This window comes from Prionailurus viverrinus, chromosome X (genome assembly GCF_022837055.1).
Source record: "Prionailurus viverrinus isolate Anna chromosome X, UM_Priviv_1.0, whole genome shotgun sequence".
Taxonomy (NCBI): domain Eukaryota; kingdom Metazoa; phylum Chordata; class Mammalia; order Carnivora; family Felidae; genus Prionailurus; species Prionailurus viverrinus.
In genome coordinates, this window is record NC_062579.1 from 30,253,179 (window position 1) to 30,272,721 (window position 19,543).

At 39.3% G+C, this 19,543-nt stretch overlaps 1 protein-coding gene across 9 annotated transcripts in view; it reads left to right on the top strand.

Annotated features, from left to right (window-relative positions):
- SYTL5 (synaptotagmin like 5) overlaps positions 1-19,543 on the top strand; it is a 139,357-nt gene that overhangs the window by 88,615 nt on the left and 31,199 nt on the right. For 6 of the 9 annotated variants that reach the window (XR_007148996.1, XM_047844306.1, XM_047844311.1 and 3 more), the window contains 5 exons: positions 4,353-4,494; positions 8,505-8,637; positions 11,264-11,370; positions 17,520-17,612; positions 18,220-18,285. Coding sequence is in view for 8 of the 9 variants with exons in the window: in XM_047844306.1 (XP_047700262.1) it covers positions 4,353-4,494; positions 8,505-8,637; positions 11,264-11,370; positions 17,520-17,612; positions 18,220-18,285 (541 nt within the window). In the remaining variant the exon portion in view is untranslated. The remainder of the gene's footprint in view (positions 1-4,352; positions 4,495-8,504; positions 8,638-11,263; positions 11,371-17,519; positions 17,613-18,219; positions 18,286-19,543) is intronic. The other 3 variants (XM_047844310.1, XM_047844313.1, XM_047844314.1) reach the window with 3 other exon arrangements.

Below are 19,543 nucleotides of genomic sequence, written 5' to 3' on the forward strand. Positions count from 1 at the left end.
GGCACAGACTCAACATTGTCAGGCCACTCTGGGAAGGTTGCATCCTGGGAAATGCTTTCCGGACTACAACTCCTGGGAGATGGTTATATAATCCACAAAGGCAACTCATTAAATTATAGTCTCTGTCCCTTGTCCTTAGATCCTTTATCTAAAAATAAATCTAGAAAGCCATTATCAAGATTTGGGGCCATTGTGAAATTAGAGATAACAAAATGGAAGGCTTTTAAAGTATATTTCATAAGCTAAAGTAAACGAGACGGTTTCCTACTCTAGGCAATGTGTCTTTCATGTAACCTGGGATGTCTGAGCCCCCCAGGCAGTGTCCTATCTCCACACTCTGGGCCCTTCTAGAACAAGAAAAATCTCTCTCTTTCTTGTCAGTTTCCCTTTAAGCAAATTTTAGCTAGAAGTTTTGTTGACACTGATTTCCAACACTTCCAATTTAAGTATCAGTGACCTGATATCTGAATCAAAAAAAGGTCTTTCATTTTTTAAGAATAGTTGACACAGCGTCACATTCGTTTTAGGTGTACAACAGGGATTCAACCACTCTGTATGTTATGCTGTGATCACTGGAGATATAGCTACCGTCTGTCACCACGCAACACTATTATGATACCATTGACTATATTCTCTGTGCTGTACCTTTTATTCCTGTGACTCGCTCATTCTATAACTGAAAGCTTTTATGTCCCACTCTCCTTCTCTCGTTTTGCCTGTCCTCCCACTCCCTCCCCTCTGGCAACCACCAGTTTGTTTTCTGTATGGATACGTCTGATTCTACATTTTGCTTCTTCATTTCTTCGTTTGTTTTTTGGATTCTACATATGAATACAACCATATGATATATTTTTCTGTGATTTATTTCACTTAGCATTATACCCTTGCCCTATAGGTCCATCCATGTTGTCACAGATGATAAGATATCATTCTTTTTTATGGTTGAGTAATATCCCATTATCTATATACCACGTCTTCTTTATCCATTCATCTATCAGTAGTCACTTGGGTTGCGCCAATATCTTGTCCATTGTAAATAATGCTGCAATATACTTAAGGGTTCATATATTTTTTTGAATTAATGTTTTTGTTTTCTTTGGGTAAATACCCAGGAGTGGAATTACTGGACCATATGGTATTTCCGCTTTTAATTTGTTAAGGAGCCTCTACATTGTTTTCCATAGTGGCTGCACCAATTTACATTTCCAATAGTGCACAAAGGTTCCCTTTTCTCCACATCCTCACCCAACTCTTGTTATTTCTTGTCTCTTTTTTTTTTGAGAGAGAGAGAGAGAGAAATAGTGTGCACACAGAGGAGGGGCAGAGGGAGAGGGAGAGAGAGAATCTTAAGCAGGCTCCATGCCCAATGTGGAGCTGGATGTGGAGCCCGATGGAGGCGCGATCTCATGGCAGATTGTGACCTGAGCCAAAATTAGGAGTTGGATGCTTAACCAACTGGGCTGCCCAGGTGCCCCTTTCTTGTCTTTTTGAATCTAGCCATTCTGAAAGTTGTGAGGTTAGATCTCGTTGTGGTTTTAATTTGCATGTCCCTGATGATTAGTGATGGTGAGCATCTTTTCGTGTGTCTGCCATATGTATGCCTTCTTTGGGAAGATACCTATTCAGGTCCTCTGACCCAAAAAATATCTGTTTCTTAATTGAACTTTAAACTTCTTGAATTTAGACTTCTTTTATCCTCTTCCTATTTAAGTGGCGATGATTTATGTATTTTATGTCATATTTTATATAACATCTAAGAGAATTGGCACCCAACTATTTATGATATTATGCCTCATCAGACTGAATCTTTTTTAGTCTAACCAACTGAAACAACTGACTGAGAGGAAAATATTTTTGAGAAGTTCATGGTAAATGTCAGGGACAAATGTGAAATTATATGTCATTTTTGAGGTAGTGCTTCTGGCAACAATTGCCAGTAGCTGACTTATAAGAATTTTTTTATTATTACAGGATAGCCTCTTGAATGTCATCACCACAATTAATCAACTTCTGCCAGAGCTTCCATAAGTAGGACTTTTGGTTCTAGCGAAGCTCATCTGAGATGGGGACTTTTTCAAAACCACCTGGGTCAAGGAGAACTTTCAGGACAGGCACAAGCAGATATATCTACATGAGTCCCTTTGGATCCTAACTTCTTGGCTCATTTCTGCAAGATTAATGACTAGCCCTTGTTTTTTAAAGGAGATTTTACCTAAAATAGTAGAAAAGTTTTGTGGTTCCACCACAGTGTTCCTGGGTAGGTCTCTAAGATCTTTCTAGGTAGGACTTCTGAGATGAGCAAAATCACTCAGATGGTTAACTGTCGTCAAGTGTAAAAGTGTAGCACCTGAGCTTGGAGGGCTCTGGAAAGTCTCCAAGGAACTTAGAATCTCAAATTATATAAATTTATTTAATCATAAAACTTTGTTCTCTTGTCATAATCAAGACACAGTCCTAGACCCTTCCTGAGCAATCTATAATTCATTGAGGGTGCCAAAGCTAGAGGAAGAAGCCAGAGACTGTTTCTATGTGGTATCATAGGAATGCTACCCAGAGAACTTTTGGTTCTTCTCATCAGATTCCAAGAAACTAACCCCCAGCTCTCTCACCCTTGAATTGTTTTCTGCTTGATGGCTCCTTCTAGCAATGTACAGCCTGCCTGGTTCTATCAATTTGATCTTGGTGAGTGATGAGTAAGCAACAGGAGAAACTAGAATGAGCATAGGCTTTGGGTAGGCAGGCAATTTTCAGTTTTTATCCTGACTTTATTATGTACGAACTGTGCGACGGTGTGGTGGTGGGGGTGGTGTGTGTTGTGTGTGTACACACACCTATGCCTACGTACACGGAATAGTTGTCTAACCTCTTTAGGACTCAGTGTTCCCATCTTTAAAATAAGAATATTTTCCTTACAGGGATGTTGGGACATGGAAAGTGTCAAACACCTAGAAAATACTCAGTAAATGTAGCTTCTCTTTGCATAATTTTTGAGGGTGGTGGTAGCCAGGAGTAAAAATCAGGGCATATTTGATTTGATTTTGGTGGCTTCTCTGGTGCAGAGCCTTGAAAAAGTTAGGAGCTGTGGTTGATAGCTGCAGTGGTCATTGCCGGTTCTTTCTTCTGCCAGATTTGTCTTCCAGCAATGTCACATGCACAGTGAGACATCCTTTTTTTTTTTTTTTTTTTTAAAGCACTCTTCCTCTATTCTTTTGCATACCTTTTCTGATTGGCTCAAACGTAAGTTCTAATCACTGTTAACTATCACGTCTAGGCTTTAACATGCTTATGATTATAGATGCACTTATAACTTACTAAATAGTAAATCAAGTAGTGAAATTCACAAAGGCTTATGTTTTACCACTTAGCGTATTTTGTGTTCGCCGAGGATAAAGAATAAAACAGAACAAACACTTCTCTTAACATCTAATTTGTCAAAACTTATACTTATGAAACTCCATGTAATCAGAAAATCATGATCACCTCAAAGGCAGGCACTATTATTTTATAATCATTATTGAATGGGATTGAATCAGTTTTAGCAAACAAAGTGAGTCAAGCCCATTTACCAAATGTCATTATTTTTATGCCACATTTATTAAATGTGTACCATGAGTCAGACACTGAAACAACATAGGGAAATAAAACATAATTCCCACTCTTTGATTAAGTATGTACTGAGTGCCTCCTTTGCACCAAGGCATTTATGAAGGTGGTAGAGATAATGTGGTAAATATGTCATGAACTCTGTTCCCAAGGAGCTCAGGTTGAAAGAGGCAACAAGGCCCATATATGTGGATCACTTAGAAGCCAAATAAGACATCCTGGAGTGAAGTGCTACATAGTTTGGCAAAGACTGTGAATCAGTAAGAACGGAGCAGAGCAGAGGTTCACAAGGCTTGTAGATGACAGGAAGTGCCTGATAGGGGAGGCTGGCCTTCATCTGGGCCATGAAGGATGGCGAAGATTTGCATAAGTGCAGAGTGGCAAATAGAGCATAGCAGGTGGAGAGAAGATGAGAAAAAGCCTTAGAGGTAGAAGCTGGAGCGGGTGCCGTGAGTGTGGTGAGTTGAGAGGAGAGCGGAGAACCTGCGCAGGTGGGAGGATGCTGGTGATCAGTAGCAAATAAGGCTGGAACGGTCGGGTGAAGCTCAGTTACAGAAACCCTGGAGTCAGACAAATGGGCTTGAGCCTAGTGAGTCTCTGAGGAAGATAGCGACCGATTCCAGTGTGGCTGCAGTGCGTTTCGGGGGGGTTCACTTGTCATCATCATTTTCTTGGAAGCTTTTCCATGGCTGTGTCTTTGCTTGCTGGTCTGCATCCTAGTTAAAGTCAGAATATTCTTTCTCATTTAGGGGAAGCACTGGTTCATCAGACCTTTATGACCAGGAAGCTGGCCCGGCAACTCGGAAGAGCAGCCGGAGCAGTGGAGTGACCCCCGTCACGCAGAGGTCACCGGCTCCAAGCACACGCAGCGTGATCTCAGCCAGCAGTAGAGTAAGTCCACAAATGTGAAAGGACACCCAGCTTCCAAGACTTGACCTCACCACCATTGCCTGGTCGGGTCTGAGTTCTCGGGATCTTGAAGCATGTTGTTTATGCTGTTTAATTGTAGATGCTTCGTTATCAGGACTGAACTTCCTTCACCCTTAGCTCTTGGTGGGAAGCCAGAAATGTGAAGGAAAGGGAAGGAGCAGGTTCAAAGGTGGTATTTGTATGATGGGGGGTTAAATGGCTATGTGGCTTATGTGGCTTAAACAAAATATAAATAATGTTTAGAAGTCTCCTAGTTTGATCTTCCGTGTTATTTGCCAAGAATTCCTAAGTTGACTGCACTAAAACTTTCCCAGACTGATTTAAATCAGGAAAAGTAGAATCTTGAAATATTTGAATAGTTTTTCTTTATGCACACCTGTTAAAATTAGGGATCAACACACCATAAAGACTTAAATTGCATTATACATAAAATATAGAGAGAATATGGGTTGCCTGTGTGGCTCAGTCCATTAAGCCTCTGACTTCCGCTCAGGTCATGATCTCAAGGTTCGTGAGTTCAAGCCCCACATCGCGCCCTCTGCTGTTGGCACAGAGCCCGCTTCAGATCCTCTGTCCCCATCTCTCCCTGCTCCTCCCTCCCTTCCCCTCCCCCTCTCTCTCTCTCTCAAAAATAAACAAATGTGGGGGGGGGGACACACACACACACACCTTCCATATATACATATATGGAAATGGTTCTTTTGAATCAATGAGCATCTAGATTTTTTGTTAAGCAGGAAGCTCCATACATAGAGCTGACATCTATGTTTAAGAAATCTTGGTCCTGGTCAAGCAAACACTTGAAGTGAAAGAATTAACTATGCAGGAGTCTGGAGCAAGGTCTTTCTCCAGGTAGGGACAGCACTGATATTCAGCAGGTACACATACAGGGAAGGCTGTTCCAATTACTTATGGCTGGCCTCCCTCTTGGGTGGTCAAGGCACTGTTCAACCAGTGCCTAAAATATTTTTAACGTTCCTAGAGAAACAGCCAGTGCTAAGACTCTGAAGTGGGAACGTGCCTGGTATGTTTAAGGAAGAACACAAAGGCCAGTTTGGCTGTTGTGAGTGAACAAAGGGAGGAGGAGGAGGAAGTGAGCTCAGAGAGGTAATAGGGACTGACCACTGTATGCACTTTGACATTGACTTGGAGTAAGCTGGGGACAGCTGGGGGGTTTTGAGCAGAAGAGTGACACGATGTGGCTTCTTTTTTTGTTATTTTTTATTAGTTTTTTTAACTCCAGTATAGTTAATGCACAGGATTGTATTAGTTTCAGGTGTACAGCATCCTGATTCAACAATTCCATACATCACTTTGTGCTCATTGTGACGACTGTGCTCCTTAATTCAAAATATGTAGAGAACTTACACAACCCAACACCCCAAAACATAATCCAATGAAAAATAGGCAGAAGATGTGGCTTCTTTTATACAGGATCTGGAGGCTGTTCTGAGAAGCAGCTGTAAGAGAACAAGTGGAAAAGCCAAGAGACCAGTTAGGATGCCATTGTCTTCCTGCAAGTGAGACACTGGGCTTTGGAACAAGGAGATAGAAATGGAAGTTGTGAATCCTGTGCACTGTTGGTGGGAATGCAAACTGGTGCAGCCACTGTAGAAAGCAGTATGGAGGTTCCTCAAAAAGTAAAAATTGAAGTACCCTACGACCCAGCAATTGCACTACTGGGTGTTTACTCAAGGAAAAGGAAAGCATTAATTCAAAAAGATACACGTACCCTTATGTCTATTGCAGCATTATTTACAATAGCCAAGATATGGAAGTAGCCCCAGTGCCCACTGATAGACGAGTGGATAAAGAAGTAGTAAATGTATACAATCGAATATTGCTCAGCCGTAAAAAAAGAATGAGTTCATGAGGTGCCTGGGTGGCTCAGTCAGTGAAGCGTCCGACTTCAGCTCAGGTCATGATCTCACGGTTTGTGGGTTCAAGCCCCACATCAGGCTCTGTGCTGACAGCTTGGAGCCTGGAGCCTGTTTCGGATTCTGTCTCTTTCTGTCTCTGCTCCTCCCCCACTTGTGCTCTGTCTCTCAAAAATAAATAAATATAATTTTTTTTCTTTTAAAAGAATGAGTTCATGCTATTTGTGACAATGTGGATGGACTTAGAGGGTATTATGCTAAGGGAAGTCAGACAGAGAAAGAAAAATACCACATAATTTCACCTATATGTGGATTCTAAAAATCAAAATGAATGAACACACCAAGACAAAACCAGAAACAGATTCATGTATACAGAGAGCAGACTGGTGGTTGCCAGAGGAGAGGGGAATGAGGGGGTGGGTGAAATAGGTGAAGGGGATTAAAAGGTACAAACTTCCATTTATAAAATAAGTTAAGTCGTGGAGATGAAAAGTGGAGGATGGGGAATATAGCCAATAATATTGTAATAACATCCTATGGTGACAGATGGTGACTATGCTTATGGTAGTGAGCCCTGCATAATGCACAGAATTGTTGAATCACTATGCTATCTACCTGAAACTAATATCATATGGCAATGATACTTTAATAAAAATAGTTATTATCTAAGTACTGAATATAAAAACTAAATATTTATTTAAAATATCGACTCTTCCTATAGTGCAACTTCGGAAAGATAAATCATAAACTTAAAAAAGAAAAGCAGAGACTGTAAACAGCCAGATTCTCTAAATATTTTTAAGGAAAAGCCAAAAGGCATCCAGACAGATTGAATAAAAATAGAAGATTTCTTTAAATACTTATAGTCTGAATTGTACTTGCTGATAAGGTAAAAGGCAGATTTAAAATTTATAAATATTTATACTAAGCTCAGCAAGCAGTAGTGTTCCATACCCAGAAAAGTGCATTGATAGTTGGTGATTACCCTTACTTCGCTGGCAACCTAACAAGGAATGATATTCAAAATATTTAGTAACTGATATGGCAGAGGCACTGAGCTATCAGAACAGACTCTGGTGCAAGGCTGGGGCAGTATCCTGGGAGCCCTTCTGTGCCATGTGTTAACCTGGATTGTGGGTCACGGTCTTCTGTTAAATGGGGGTGTAGGAGGTAGGGGTCACTGGGGAAAAAAGAGAGTGTTGAGAATGGGGACAAACATGGGAGAAAACAGAATACTATGCTTGTGTATAACTCTGAGGATGCAAAGCTAGCCAAATTCTTTTTTTTCTTCTTTTGAAAAGTTTTTAATGTTTTGTTTATTTATTTTTTTTTTTTTAAATTTTTTTTTTCAACGTTTATTTATTTTTGGGACAGAGAGAGACAGAGCATGAACGGGCAAGGGGCAGAGAGAGAGGGAGACACAGAATCGGAAACAGGCTCCAGGATCTGAGCCATCAGCCCAGAGCCTGACGCGGGGCTCGAACTCACAGACCTGCGAGATCGTGACCTGGCTGAAGTCGGACGCTTAACCGACTGCGCCACCCAGGCGCCCCTGTTTTGTTTATTTTTGAGAGAGAGACACACACACACAGAGTGCAAGCTGGGGAGGGGCAGAGAGAGTGGGAGACACAGAGTCAGAAGCAGGCTCCAGGCTCTGAGCTGTCAGCACAGAGCCCGGCGCGGGGCTCGAACTCAAGAACCGTGAGATCATGACCTGAGCCGAAGTCAGATGCTTAACCGACTGAGCCACCCAGGCACCCCTCTATATATTCTTATATAGAGTTCATTTAAGATTGGAGCTGTACCTATATCATCTTTCTTGCTAATTATATATTGGAACACTCGCAGTTTTGTGAATGTAAAATTATTTAGAACAACTTTTGTCCTAATTAACAAATGGGTTTTATAGAGCGGTTATTGATAGTAAGTTTTAGAGTTATATGGACCCCTGATGAGGACCCCCCACCGCTAATGTTAACTAGCCCCTCCTAAAGAGTAATACAACATAAATGTGGTTATACTGAAGTATACTAATATGATTTGAAAGTAAACTGCAGTCATCATAGTGTTCTTTTTTCATTTTTACTTTGTGAGAAGGAACATGGTTTTGAAAATTCCATGGATTTGGCTGCCCTTGAAAGCACATCTGACGACCTCACAAAGAGTCGTCGCAGAAACACTTCTGGCACACCGTCCATAGCAGTGTCTGAGGTCTCCCTCTCCTCAGGTGGGTATTTACAGCATGACTACTCTCTTTTGAATTTATTTATTTATTTTGAGAGAGAGAGAGAGCACAGGTGAACATAGGGGAGAAGCAGAGAGAGGAGCGAGAGAATCCCAAGCAGACTCCACACTGTCAGTGCTGAGCCTGACACAGGGCTCCATCTCACAAACCCTGACATCATGACCTGAGCCACAATCAAGAGTTGGAAGCATAACTGACGGAGCCACCCAGGCACCCTTGACTAAGTCATTTGGAATTGACAGTCTTGTGTGACATTAAATGGATATTTCATGCTTTAGAAAATAATCGTCTGTCCCTTGACCCGTGATGGTAGGTCCATTCCATAAGAACAGGTTAAATGTGGACCCAGGCGACACCTTGAGCCTCCTGCATTCATGCAAAATCCATTTATTAAGTGTATATGCTTGTCAGTCAAGTTTCAGAGCTATACCAAACATCAGTATAGGAGTGTAGGAAATATAATTGGTTCATTTGGTAGAAAGATAACACTTTTCCAGAATTCAGGGAAATGATAGTTCAGTAGACATGATGGTCTAAAATGCCCTATATCTAGAAAGAATAATTATCCTGTGGTTTAAATAAAAAAGTTACTTGTAAGCTGCATTAAAGTGAGTAATAACCCTTTTCATTCGGATGGTACATTCAAATACTGTATATCATTTCACTTCTCCATCACAACAATCCTGTGAAACAGGTATTATTTATGTTGCAATTTTATTACCTACGAATAAGAAAATTCTTTAGAGACATTTGCAGTAGTCCCTTATGTAGAATTACAATCATGACAGAATCCTCAACATGGAAAGGTTAACTGTTACCTAATGATGATATTTGCATAAAGCCTGAGGCTAGATTCTGTGTGCTGAGTTGAGGAGTCTTTCCTAGTCATGTAGCTCACAAAGGGTTTTCTAAATATATGTGGTTCTTGTTGCATTTTGTTCAGGACTGCAAAATTGTTTCTCCTGTTAATAGAAAAATTTTTAACTAGTCTACAGGCCAACCTCATAGATTATATTTCTACTCCTTCTAGTCAACAGCTCTTGTTTTTTGATCACATACTGTGTCAGGCACTGTGCTAAGCACTTCTGCAGTGTTTCATTTACCATTTCAAACTCAAGTACGAACTTGCTCTCTTTAATCTTTCTCATAGTGAACAACTATGTCTATCCCAGCAGGGCTTTGACATAGAACCACCACTCTGTGTAAATGAACTGTCTTTGTCTTAGTAAGTTATCTACAGCATTACTGAGTGGTGCATTGTTCTTTAAATTATATTTTTAAGAGGTACCTGGGTGGCTCGGTTGATTAAGCATTTGACTCTTGATTTCGGCTCAGGTCATGATCTCATGGTCATGAGATTATGCCCCACGTCAAGCTCTGTGCTGAGTGCAGAGCCTGCTTAAGATTCTCTCTTTTTCTCTTCTGTCTCACCCTCTCCCTGACTTGTGTTGTCTCTCTTTCTCTCAAAAAAAATGATAAATAAAATTAAATAAAAATTTTTTTTTCAACGTTTATTTATTTTTGGGACAGAGAGAGACAGAGCATGAACAGGGGAGGGGCAGAGAGAGAGGGAGACACAGAATCGGAAACAGGCTCCAGGCTCTGAGCCATCAGCCCAGAGCCCGACGCGGGGCTTGAACTCACAGACCGCGAGATCGTGACCTGGCTGAAGTCGGACGCTTAACCGACTGCGCCACCCAGGTGCCCCTAAATAAAAATTTTTTTTTAAATTTCAAACAATTACATATTTGAAAGCAAGATGTTCCTCTGATGAAAGACTGTTCTTGTGCCTGAAGAAATGGAACTTCCTCTCAGTTTTCCTATGGCCACTCCCTTTTTTTGTGAAAGAAATTTGTTATATCCTTTAATAGCATTGTATGTCAAATGTAAAAACACAGTGAATTCTCTAAATATATAAATCAAGAATGATTAATGCTTTATTTTTTTCTAAGAGCTCATTATATTTTAAGGCCCTGTTCTATGAGATTTTTTTAGTCTATGAGAAAAACAGAAGTCTTAGCTTAAAAATTTGCATTTTACAATAGAACATTTAACTTCCTTTAACCAAACGTGAAATGAACGCATCGGTGTTGATAATGCCATCAAAGAAAATTTGAAAATACTATTTAAAAAAAGTATGTTAGTGTAAGCAGCATGAAATTTCTCTGGCTGTTGCTTTCTTAACACTCCATGCCCTGTCCCTAGAAAGAATGGAAATAATGATAAAACATTGGCAATGAAAAATGAGATTGTAGCACCTGGGTAGCTCAGTCAGTTAAGCATCTAACTTTGGCTCAGGTCATGATCTCATGGTTTGTGAGTTTGAGCCCCATATCGAGGTCTTTGCTGTCAGTGCAGAGTCTGCTTTAGGTCCTCTGTCTCCTGCTCTCTCTGTCCCTCCCTGGCTCACATGGGCACCCTCTCTCTCTCTCTCTCTTCTCTCTCTCTTCTCTCTCTCCTCTCTCTCTTCTCTCTCTCTTCTCTCTCTCTTCTCTCTCTCTCTCTCTCTGTCTCTCTCTCTCTCAAAACTAAACAAACATTTAAAAAAATGAAATCTTCTAACAAAATTAGCTGATTGATATCTCTCCTGTTCTCTTCCTTCCTCCAGACCGGAGTCGATCTGAATTAGATTTGAGTGGGTCATTTCCAGAAGATTTAGAGAATACTGTAAACATAAGAAGCAAGTCTGTCCCTGGGGCTTTAGACAAAGACTTGGTAAGTTGGATGTGGAAGAAAGTCTAATGATCATGAGGAAAGGGCACGGTCTTGTTCCAAACCTTCGCACTTTTAGGTGAGAATAAAGTGAAGATATATGGGAATCTGTTTCTACTGGTCTTCACAACCAATATATAAAAACAACTAAAGCATGTTTTAGAAGGGCTCCTGGAGTGGCTCAATTGGTTGAGTCAAACTCTTGATTTAAGGTCAGGTCATGATCTCATTGTTGTGAGGTCAAGTCCCACGTCTTCGAGCTCTATGTTGAATGTGGAGCCTGCTTGAGATTCTCTTTCCTTCTCCCCTTCCCCTGCTTGCTCATGTGCGTGTTCTCTCTCTCTCTCTCTCTCTCTCAATTAAAAGAAAAAGAATGATTTAGAAAAGTTAACTGGTAATCAGGTTAATGGGTGAAGATTATCCCTAAAAAAAATACCTCTTGGGGATTTCAACTCCTGGTTTAACATCACTTAATCTAAACCTGGAAAATGAAGGATGCCAACATTTTCTAAATCATATATTACCAGATTTATCTGACTGTATATTTTATATGAACATTTGTACATCTCAAGTTACCCCTAATAAACTACCTTCATAACTGAGATTAAATTATGTAAAAATTAGTGCAAACGTGAACTTGTTTTTGAAATCAGAAGGTTGAGTTAAATTATTAAGTTTCCTTCTAGTTCTAATACCTTGATATTCTGATTTCTGTAATTGCTATAATGCAATTTGAATTCTTTGAAAGAAAGTTATAAAACAATGTTAAATGACAGTAGTATAATTTTCCAAAGCAAGCCAGGAAACTTGGGTTCTAAAGCTCACTGTTATTTACTAGAGTAAAAAAAAAAAAAAACCTGGAAAGTATTTTAAAATCTACCACAAAAGGGGGTAGGGCAATAAGATCAAATGGTTTCAAAGCTTACTTGTGTTCAACCTTTAAAGAACAGCTAATTCCAACATTATGAAACTATTCCTGACCCTAGAAAACTCCATAATTGAAATTAAAAATATACTAGAGGGAATCAATGGCAGATTAGAATATGAAGAAGAACAAATAGATGATCTGGAAGACAGGGTAGTGGGAGGCAAGCAAGCTGAACAGCAACGAGAAAAAAGAATAATACAAATTAGAATAGCTTATGGGAATTCAGTGACATCATTAAGCATAATAATATTTACATTATAGGGATCCCAGAAGAAAAGGAGAGAGAAAAGGAGGCAGAAACTTATTTAAAGAAATAATAGCTGAAAGATTCCATAATCTGGGTAAGGAAATAAACATCCATGTCAAAAAGGCACAGAGAGTCCACAATAAAATCAACCCAAGGAGGTTCACATCAACACACATAATAATTAAAGTGGAAAAAAATAGAGAATTTTATTTTTTAATATAATTTATTGACAAATTGGTTGCCATATAACACCCAGTGCTCATCTCAACAAGTGCTCTCAAAAGCAGCAAGAGAAAATAGTTACATACAAGGGAAACACCATGTGTCTATCAGCTGAGTTTCATCCAAAACTTTCCAGGCTAGAAGGGAGTGGCATGGTATATTCAAAGTGCTGAAAAAACAAACAAACAAACAAACAAACCTACAACCAAGAATACTCAGCAAAGTTATTCAGAACTGAAAATGAGATACAGAGTTGCCCAGATGAGCAAAAGTTAAAGGACTTCAAAACCAAAACTGAATCAAGAAGAAATAGAAGATTTGAACAGACCAGCTAGTAACAATGAAATTGAATCAGTAATCGAAAAACTCCCAACAAACAAAAGTCCAGGACCAGATGGCTTCACAGGTGAATTCTACCAAATATTTAAAGAAGAATTAATACCTATTTTTCTCAAAATTTCTAAAACATAGAAGAGGAAGAAGACTTTCACATGAATTCTACAAGGCCAGCATTACACTGATAACAAAACCAAATCAAGACACTACAAAAAGAAAACTATAGGCCAATATCTCTGCTGAACAGATTTGCAAAAATCCTCCATAAAATATTAGTAAACCAAATCCAACAGCACATTTAAAAAATAATTCACCACGGGGTGCCTGGGTGACTCAGTTGGTTAAATATCTGACTCTTAGTTTCGGCTCAGGTCATGATCTCATAGTTCCTGAGTTCAAGCCTCACATTGGGCTCTGTGCTGACAGTACAGAGCCTGCTTGGAATTCTATCTCTCCCCCTCTCTCTGCCCCTCCCCTGCTCGCTCGCTCTCTTTCTCTCAAAAATAAATAAGTAAACTTAAAAAAATCATTCACAATCAAGTGGGATTTATCCCAGGGATGCAAGTGTGGTTCATTATTCACAAATTAATTAATATTATACATCACATTAACAAGACAAAGGAAAACTATATGATCGTCAGATGCATTTGACAAAGTTCAATATCCATTCATAAAAAAAACTCTGAACAAAGGGAAACTAGGGGGAACATATCTTAACATAAAGGCCATATATGAAAAAACTGAGAGCAAACATCATACTCAATGGTGGTAAACTGAGAGCTTTTCCTCTAAGATCAGAAACAAGGCAAAGATGTCTACTCTTACCACTTTTATGCAACATAGTGCTCCATGTCCTAGCCACAACAATAAGGAAACAAAAGGCATCCAAATTGATAAGGAAGAAGTAAAATGCTCAGTATTTGCATATGACATGGTACTGTGTATAGAAAACCCTTAAGACTCCACCAAAAAACTACTAGAACTGATGAGTGAATTCAGTAAAGTCACAGGATACAAAATTAATACACGGAAATCTGTTGCATTTTTATACACTAATAATGAAGTAGCAGAAAGAGAAATTAAGAAAATGATCCCATTTACAATTACACCACAAATAATAAAATACCTGGAAATAAAATTAACCAAGGAGGTGAAAGATTTAACACTCTTAAAACTATAAAACAGTGATGAAAGAGCACTTAAGCAAATGGAAAGATATTCCATGCTCATGGAGTGGAAGATCCAATATTGTTAAAGTGTTCATACTACCCCAAACGATCTATGGATTTAATGCAATCCCTACCAAAATACCAACAACATTTTTCACAGAACTAGAACAAATAATCCTAAAATTTGTATGGAACCAGAAAAGACCCTGAATAGCCAAAGCAATCTTGAAAAAGAAAAAGCTGGAGGTCTCACAATCCCAGATTTCAAGATCTACTACAAATCTGTACTAAGGAGTATGGCACTGGCACATAAAGAGACACATAGATCAATGGAACAGAATGTAGAGTTCAGAAATAAACCCACACTTCTATGGTCAATTAATCTATTGCAAAGGAGACAAGAATATGCAGTGGGGGAAAAGACAGTCTTTCCAACAAATGGTGCTGGGAAAACTGGACAGCAACATGCAGAACAATGAAACTGGACTAGCTTCTTACACCACACACAACAACAAACTCAAAATGGATTAAAGACCTAAATGTGTGACCTGAAACCATAAAAGTTCTAGCAAAAAAATATAGGAAGTAATTTCTTTCATATCTGCTGTAGAAATATTTTTCTAGATATGTCTCCTCAGGCAAGGGAAGTGAAAGCAAAATTAAACTATTGGGACTACACCGAAATAACAAGCTTTTGTCCCATGAAGGAAACTGTCAACAACAAAAAAGGGCAACCTACTGAATGAGAGAATATATGTACAAATGTTTTATCCGTTAAGGGGTTAATGTCCAAAATATAGAGGGATGTTATACAACTCAAATCCAATTAAACTGTGAGCAAGGGGCCTTAATAAACATTTTTTCCAAAGAAAAGGTACAGATTTCCAGCAAACACTTGAAAAGATGCTTAGCATCACTAATCATCAGAAAAATGCAAATTAAAACCACAATGAGCTGTCACTTTACACTCGTCAGAATGGCTAGAATCAAAAAGACAAGAAATAACAAGTGTTGATGAGGATGTGGAGAAAAAGGACCCTTCATGCACTGTTGGTGGGAATGCAAATTGATGTAGCCTCTGTGAAAAACAGTATGGGAGGTCCTCAAAAAATTAACAAGGGATGGGGCGCCTGGGTGGCTCAGTTGGTTAAGCGTCCGACTTTGGCTCAGGTCATGCTCTGTGCTGACGGCTCAGAGCCTGGAGCCTGCTTCAGATTCTGTGTCTCCCTCTCTCTCTGACCCTCCCCCGTTCATGCTCTGTCTCTCTCTGTCTCAAAAATAAATAAACATTAAAAAAATTAAAAAAAAATTAAGGGAATTTCCATATAATCCAGTAATTCCACTACTGGGTACTTATCCGAGTAAGACAAAAAAGTAAATTGAAAAGATATACGCACCCCTACATTTATTGTAGCATTATTTGTAATATCCAAGATATTGAAGCAGCCTAAGTATCCATCCATAGATGAGTGGATAAAGATATATCCACACACACACACACACACACACATGTGCGTGCACACACACACACACAGATGGACCTAGAGGGAAGAATTCTATGTGAAAAAAGTCCGAGAAAGACAAATACCATATGATTTCACTTATACGTGGAATGTTAAAAAAAAACCAAATGAATAAACTAATAAAAAGCAGAACTAGACCTATAAGTACAGAGAAGAAACTGGTGATTGCCAGAGCAGACCGGGATGGGCAATGAATGAGTTCATGAGTTGGAGCCCTGCTATGGGCTCTGCAGGGACAGCACACAGAGTGGGCTTGGGATTTGGTCTCTGCCTCTCCCCCACTCGTGTGCACGCACTTATTTACTTGCTCTTTGTCTCTCTCTCTCTCTCTCTCAAAAAAATAACCAAAAAACAATATTCATAGCAACTTTGATAATGATAGAAAAAACTCTGGAAACAACCCAAACATTTAGCAACAGAAAATGGATAAAGTGTGGGGTATGAAACCATTGACTAATAAATAAAAATGAACAAATGATAACATTATGCAACAATTTGGATGACTCTTAAAAGACTATAATGTCGAGACAAAGAGGCAAAACCCAAAAGAGCCTCTTACATTTAATTGTATTTACATACAATTTAGAAACAGGCAAAACAATATCATATTGTTTAGGAAGGAATGCTTAGGTAGCAAAAATAGAAAGAAAAGTAAGGATGTGATTACCATAAGAGTTAAGATATTATTTCAAAGATGGGAGAAAGAGGTCTGTGACATTGACAGAGCACAAAGGAGGCTTCTACTCGATCACTTAATATTATTATACTGTACAATTATGTTTGATGCACTTTTCTCCATGTGTGATATTTTAGAATTTGTTTGAGTTTAAAGCACAGAATTATATATATATATATGTATATATATATATATATGTGTGTGTGTGTGTGTGTGTGTATACATATCAATTTATAACAACATGGTTAAAGGAAATTCTTATGTATGACTGCTCAGATTTCTGTGTGCACAATTTTATATGATTTTTCACATAAATAAGGAGATATGGAATAGAATATATAAAATATTAGTTTAACCTGGGGTGAGAGGAAACGGAGGAGAGGAGAAGCAAAAAAGCAAGGTGTTCATGTAAAAAAAAAGTATGCATGATATATTCCACTTATGTGTGGTTGTGTATGTAGGCATGTGTGTGTACATATCATAAAACTATTGATCATTAAGATATTAGTGGGAGTCCTGAGTTTAATTTATATTTATCTATATTGCTTGCAAATTTTTACTGTAAAAATGCATTGCATGATTAACCAAAGGAAAAACCACTTTATCATGTAGGAGAAGAAAAGCAGAATCTGGAATTTTGGACAAGAATCCAGTGTCTAAAAGAGTTAATTCTGTTGGAGAGATTTTTAAGATTTCCCCATATTGACAGTATACACACATGCATAAACCCATTTTCTTTTTAGTTAAATAATTTAAGTACCTTGCCCAAAGCTTAGAGATCAGGGAGGTAGAAATTGAACACCCAGGTTTGTGTGATTCTAAATTTCATGTTCTTTTCATAAAACAAGCACCAGTAGGAAGGAGACCCCAATCCTCTGATGAAATAATTCACGTTGAATGGATAGCAAAAGAGAAAAACCTCAGAATAAGGTGCTTTATAGATATTTGTATCTAATAGTTCAAGGTATTTTAAAACAAAGTGGTTTTGGAAGTGAAAACTCTTTCTAGGAAAGAAAGAAGCTAAAGCACTGATGTTCTCCTCCTTCCTTAGGACTCCTTGGAAGACACTGGGGAAGGCATTAATGACTTAGTGTCCTCACGGTTTTCGGCAAACACCCACAGTCTAGCAAGTGGCTTGTCAACCGTAAGCATTTATCTAGCCTGTGACTGGAAGTTTCTTCTTTCTCTTGTTGATTTTCTGTACTTTTTTTCAAAGGAGATAGGAATGTTCTTGGGAATATGTGTGATAGTGAGTTAAACGTCATTATAATCACCTGCTTGCCTTTTGGCCACAGAAAACTTTTTGGTCTAATTTTGTATGGGTTTTTCCTTCCCTCTCCTTCCATGGTCCTTGCCCAGTTTTTAAAACATCTTCCCTCCCCAGTTCTGGCTCTCATCACCTCAAACCTATAAACTATCATAGTTCTCTGCATACATTTATTTCCCTGCCCCCGTTCTCTCAATTTCCCAACCGTCCACCATGCTGCTGCTAGTCGTTTTCCTCAAATACATACCCAGTCGGGTTTCTCTCCTACTCAGACACTGTCCATAGCTTTTCACTGCCTGTAGAATAAAGTCCCTTCTTACTTTCATGTTCAAGGCTTTGCTTGAGAAGTAGGCTTTAGGAGCCCCCGTGTCCTCATATCCATCTATGTGTATATGCCTGTAGGTCTTTTTTTTTTGCTTCTCTGATTTCTGTCTGTCGCTCTAATACCCTTTTTCCTTTTGACCTTTGGGCGACTTTCTTAAAGAGTTCTCCGGCAGGCTCTGACAGGAAGTGGACCTACCTGAATGTCCCTGATGCTGACTCAGACACTGTGAGTTTTCAGTCTTTCCTTTGCCTTCTTTCCAACCATACTTCACAAATTTCATGGTACAGGAAATCTGATAAGGTGGGCACATTTTCCAGCATTTATCTTTTCCTGCCTTGTGTGTAATTAACCAGAGTTTCTCTTTAAAGGGTAAACAACATTATCAGAATCCAAGTAGTCCAAGGGAAGAAAAGATCATTAAACATGAGAACCTGAGTGCCAGTCAAAAGACACATGGTTCAAAATGATTTACCATTTACGAAATCTCTTTGAAATGAACATCTCTATTTTAAATCACATTAACTTGGTTAAGAGCATACCGGTTGGTTAGGAGCAAAATTGCCTTAATTTCTCCCAAGCTCCAACATTTGTGGGTTCCTTACATTTTCTTCTATCTGTAGGGTCCCCCTGCTTACTGAGGACCTTTTTGAAAATGTGGCTACTGAGGGATGTGATGTCGACACAACTTAGTGGGGAGGCATGTTAGGGAGGTCCTCAGACTAAAAATCTGAAGATCTTGCTTCCTGCCTTGGCTCTGCCAGTAATTTCTGGAGGCCAGAGTTTCATCTTCTGTAACAGGGAATAGAGGCGTATTCTTGAAGCCCTTGAAAGTCAAAGCATAGTCTATGCACCAGCAACATCGCATCCCCTAGGGCAGAGACTCTCACACTGTCCATTCACAGAACCCCTAGTGATTCTTTGATCCTACTCCTGAGCCAAAAATAACACCTGACCAACCCATGTATCGAGTAGTTAGTGATGTGAAATGTTGGGGTCTGGGAGTGAACAGCCAAGAAAGAATTCTTGAGATGTCTTTGGTGGAAAAAGGTGGTTTTATGAAAGCACAGGGACAGGCAGGAAGAGCTTTCTGTGGGCAGAAAGAGCTGCACTGGGGGTGTGAGGAGTGGACTGGTTATATACTTTCAAAGTGGGAGGGGGTGAGGGATAGTATAAGCCTCTAAGGAATTTGAAAGCAAGATTTCCGGGACCTTGAGGGGCTAGCTGCTGTGAAAGGTAAGGGTATTTACATAGTCTAGTAAAACCTTAGTCACGAGACCCTTCAGATGTATACCAGGGGGCCGTATGCTTGGAGGATGATTGCTAACATGTATCTTGCAGGGAGAGGGGGAGCGGTGGGTAGAGATAAAGGAAGTTTCCAAAGGGATTTTTATGTTAGAGACTTACAGGGTCCTGGAGGTCAGGCTGATGTCAAGCTAAGGTTGCCTTTTGCCTCTAGCAAAGTATTAGCATCAAGGCACTTGAG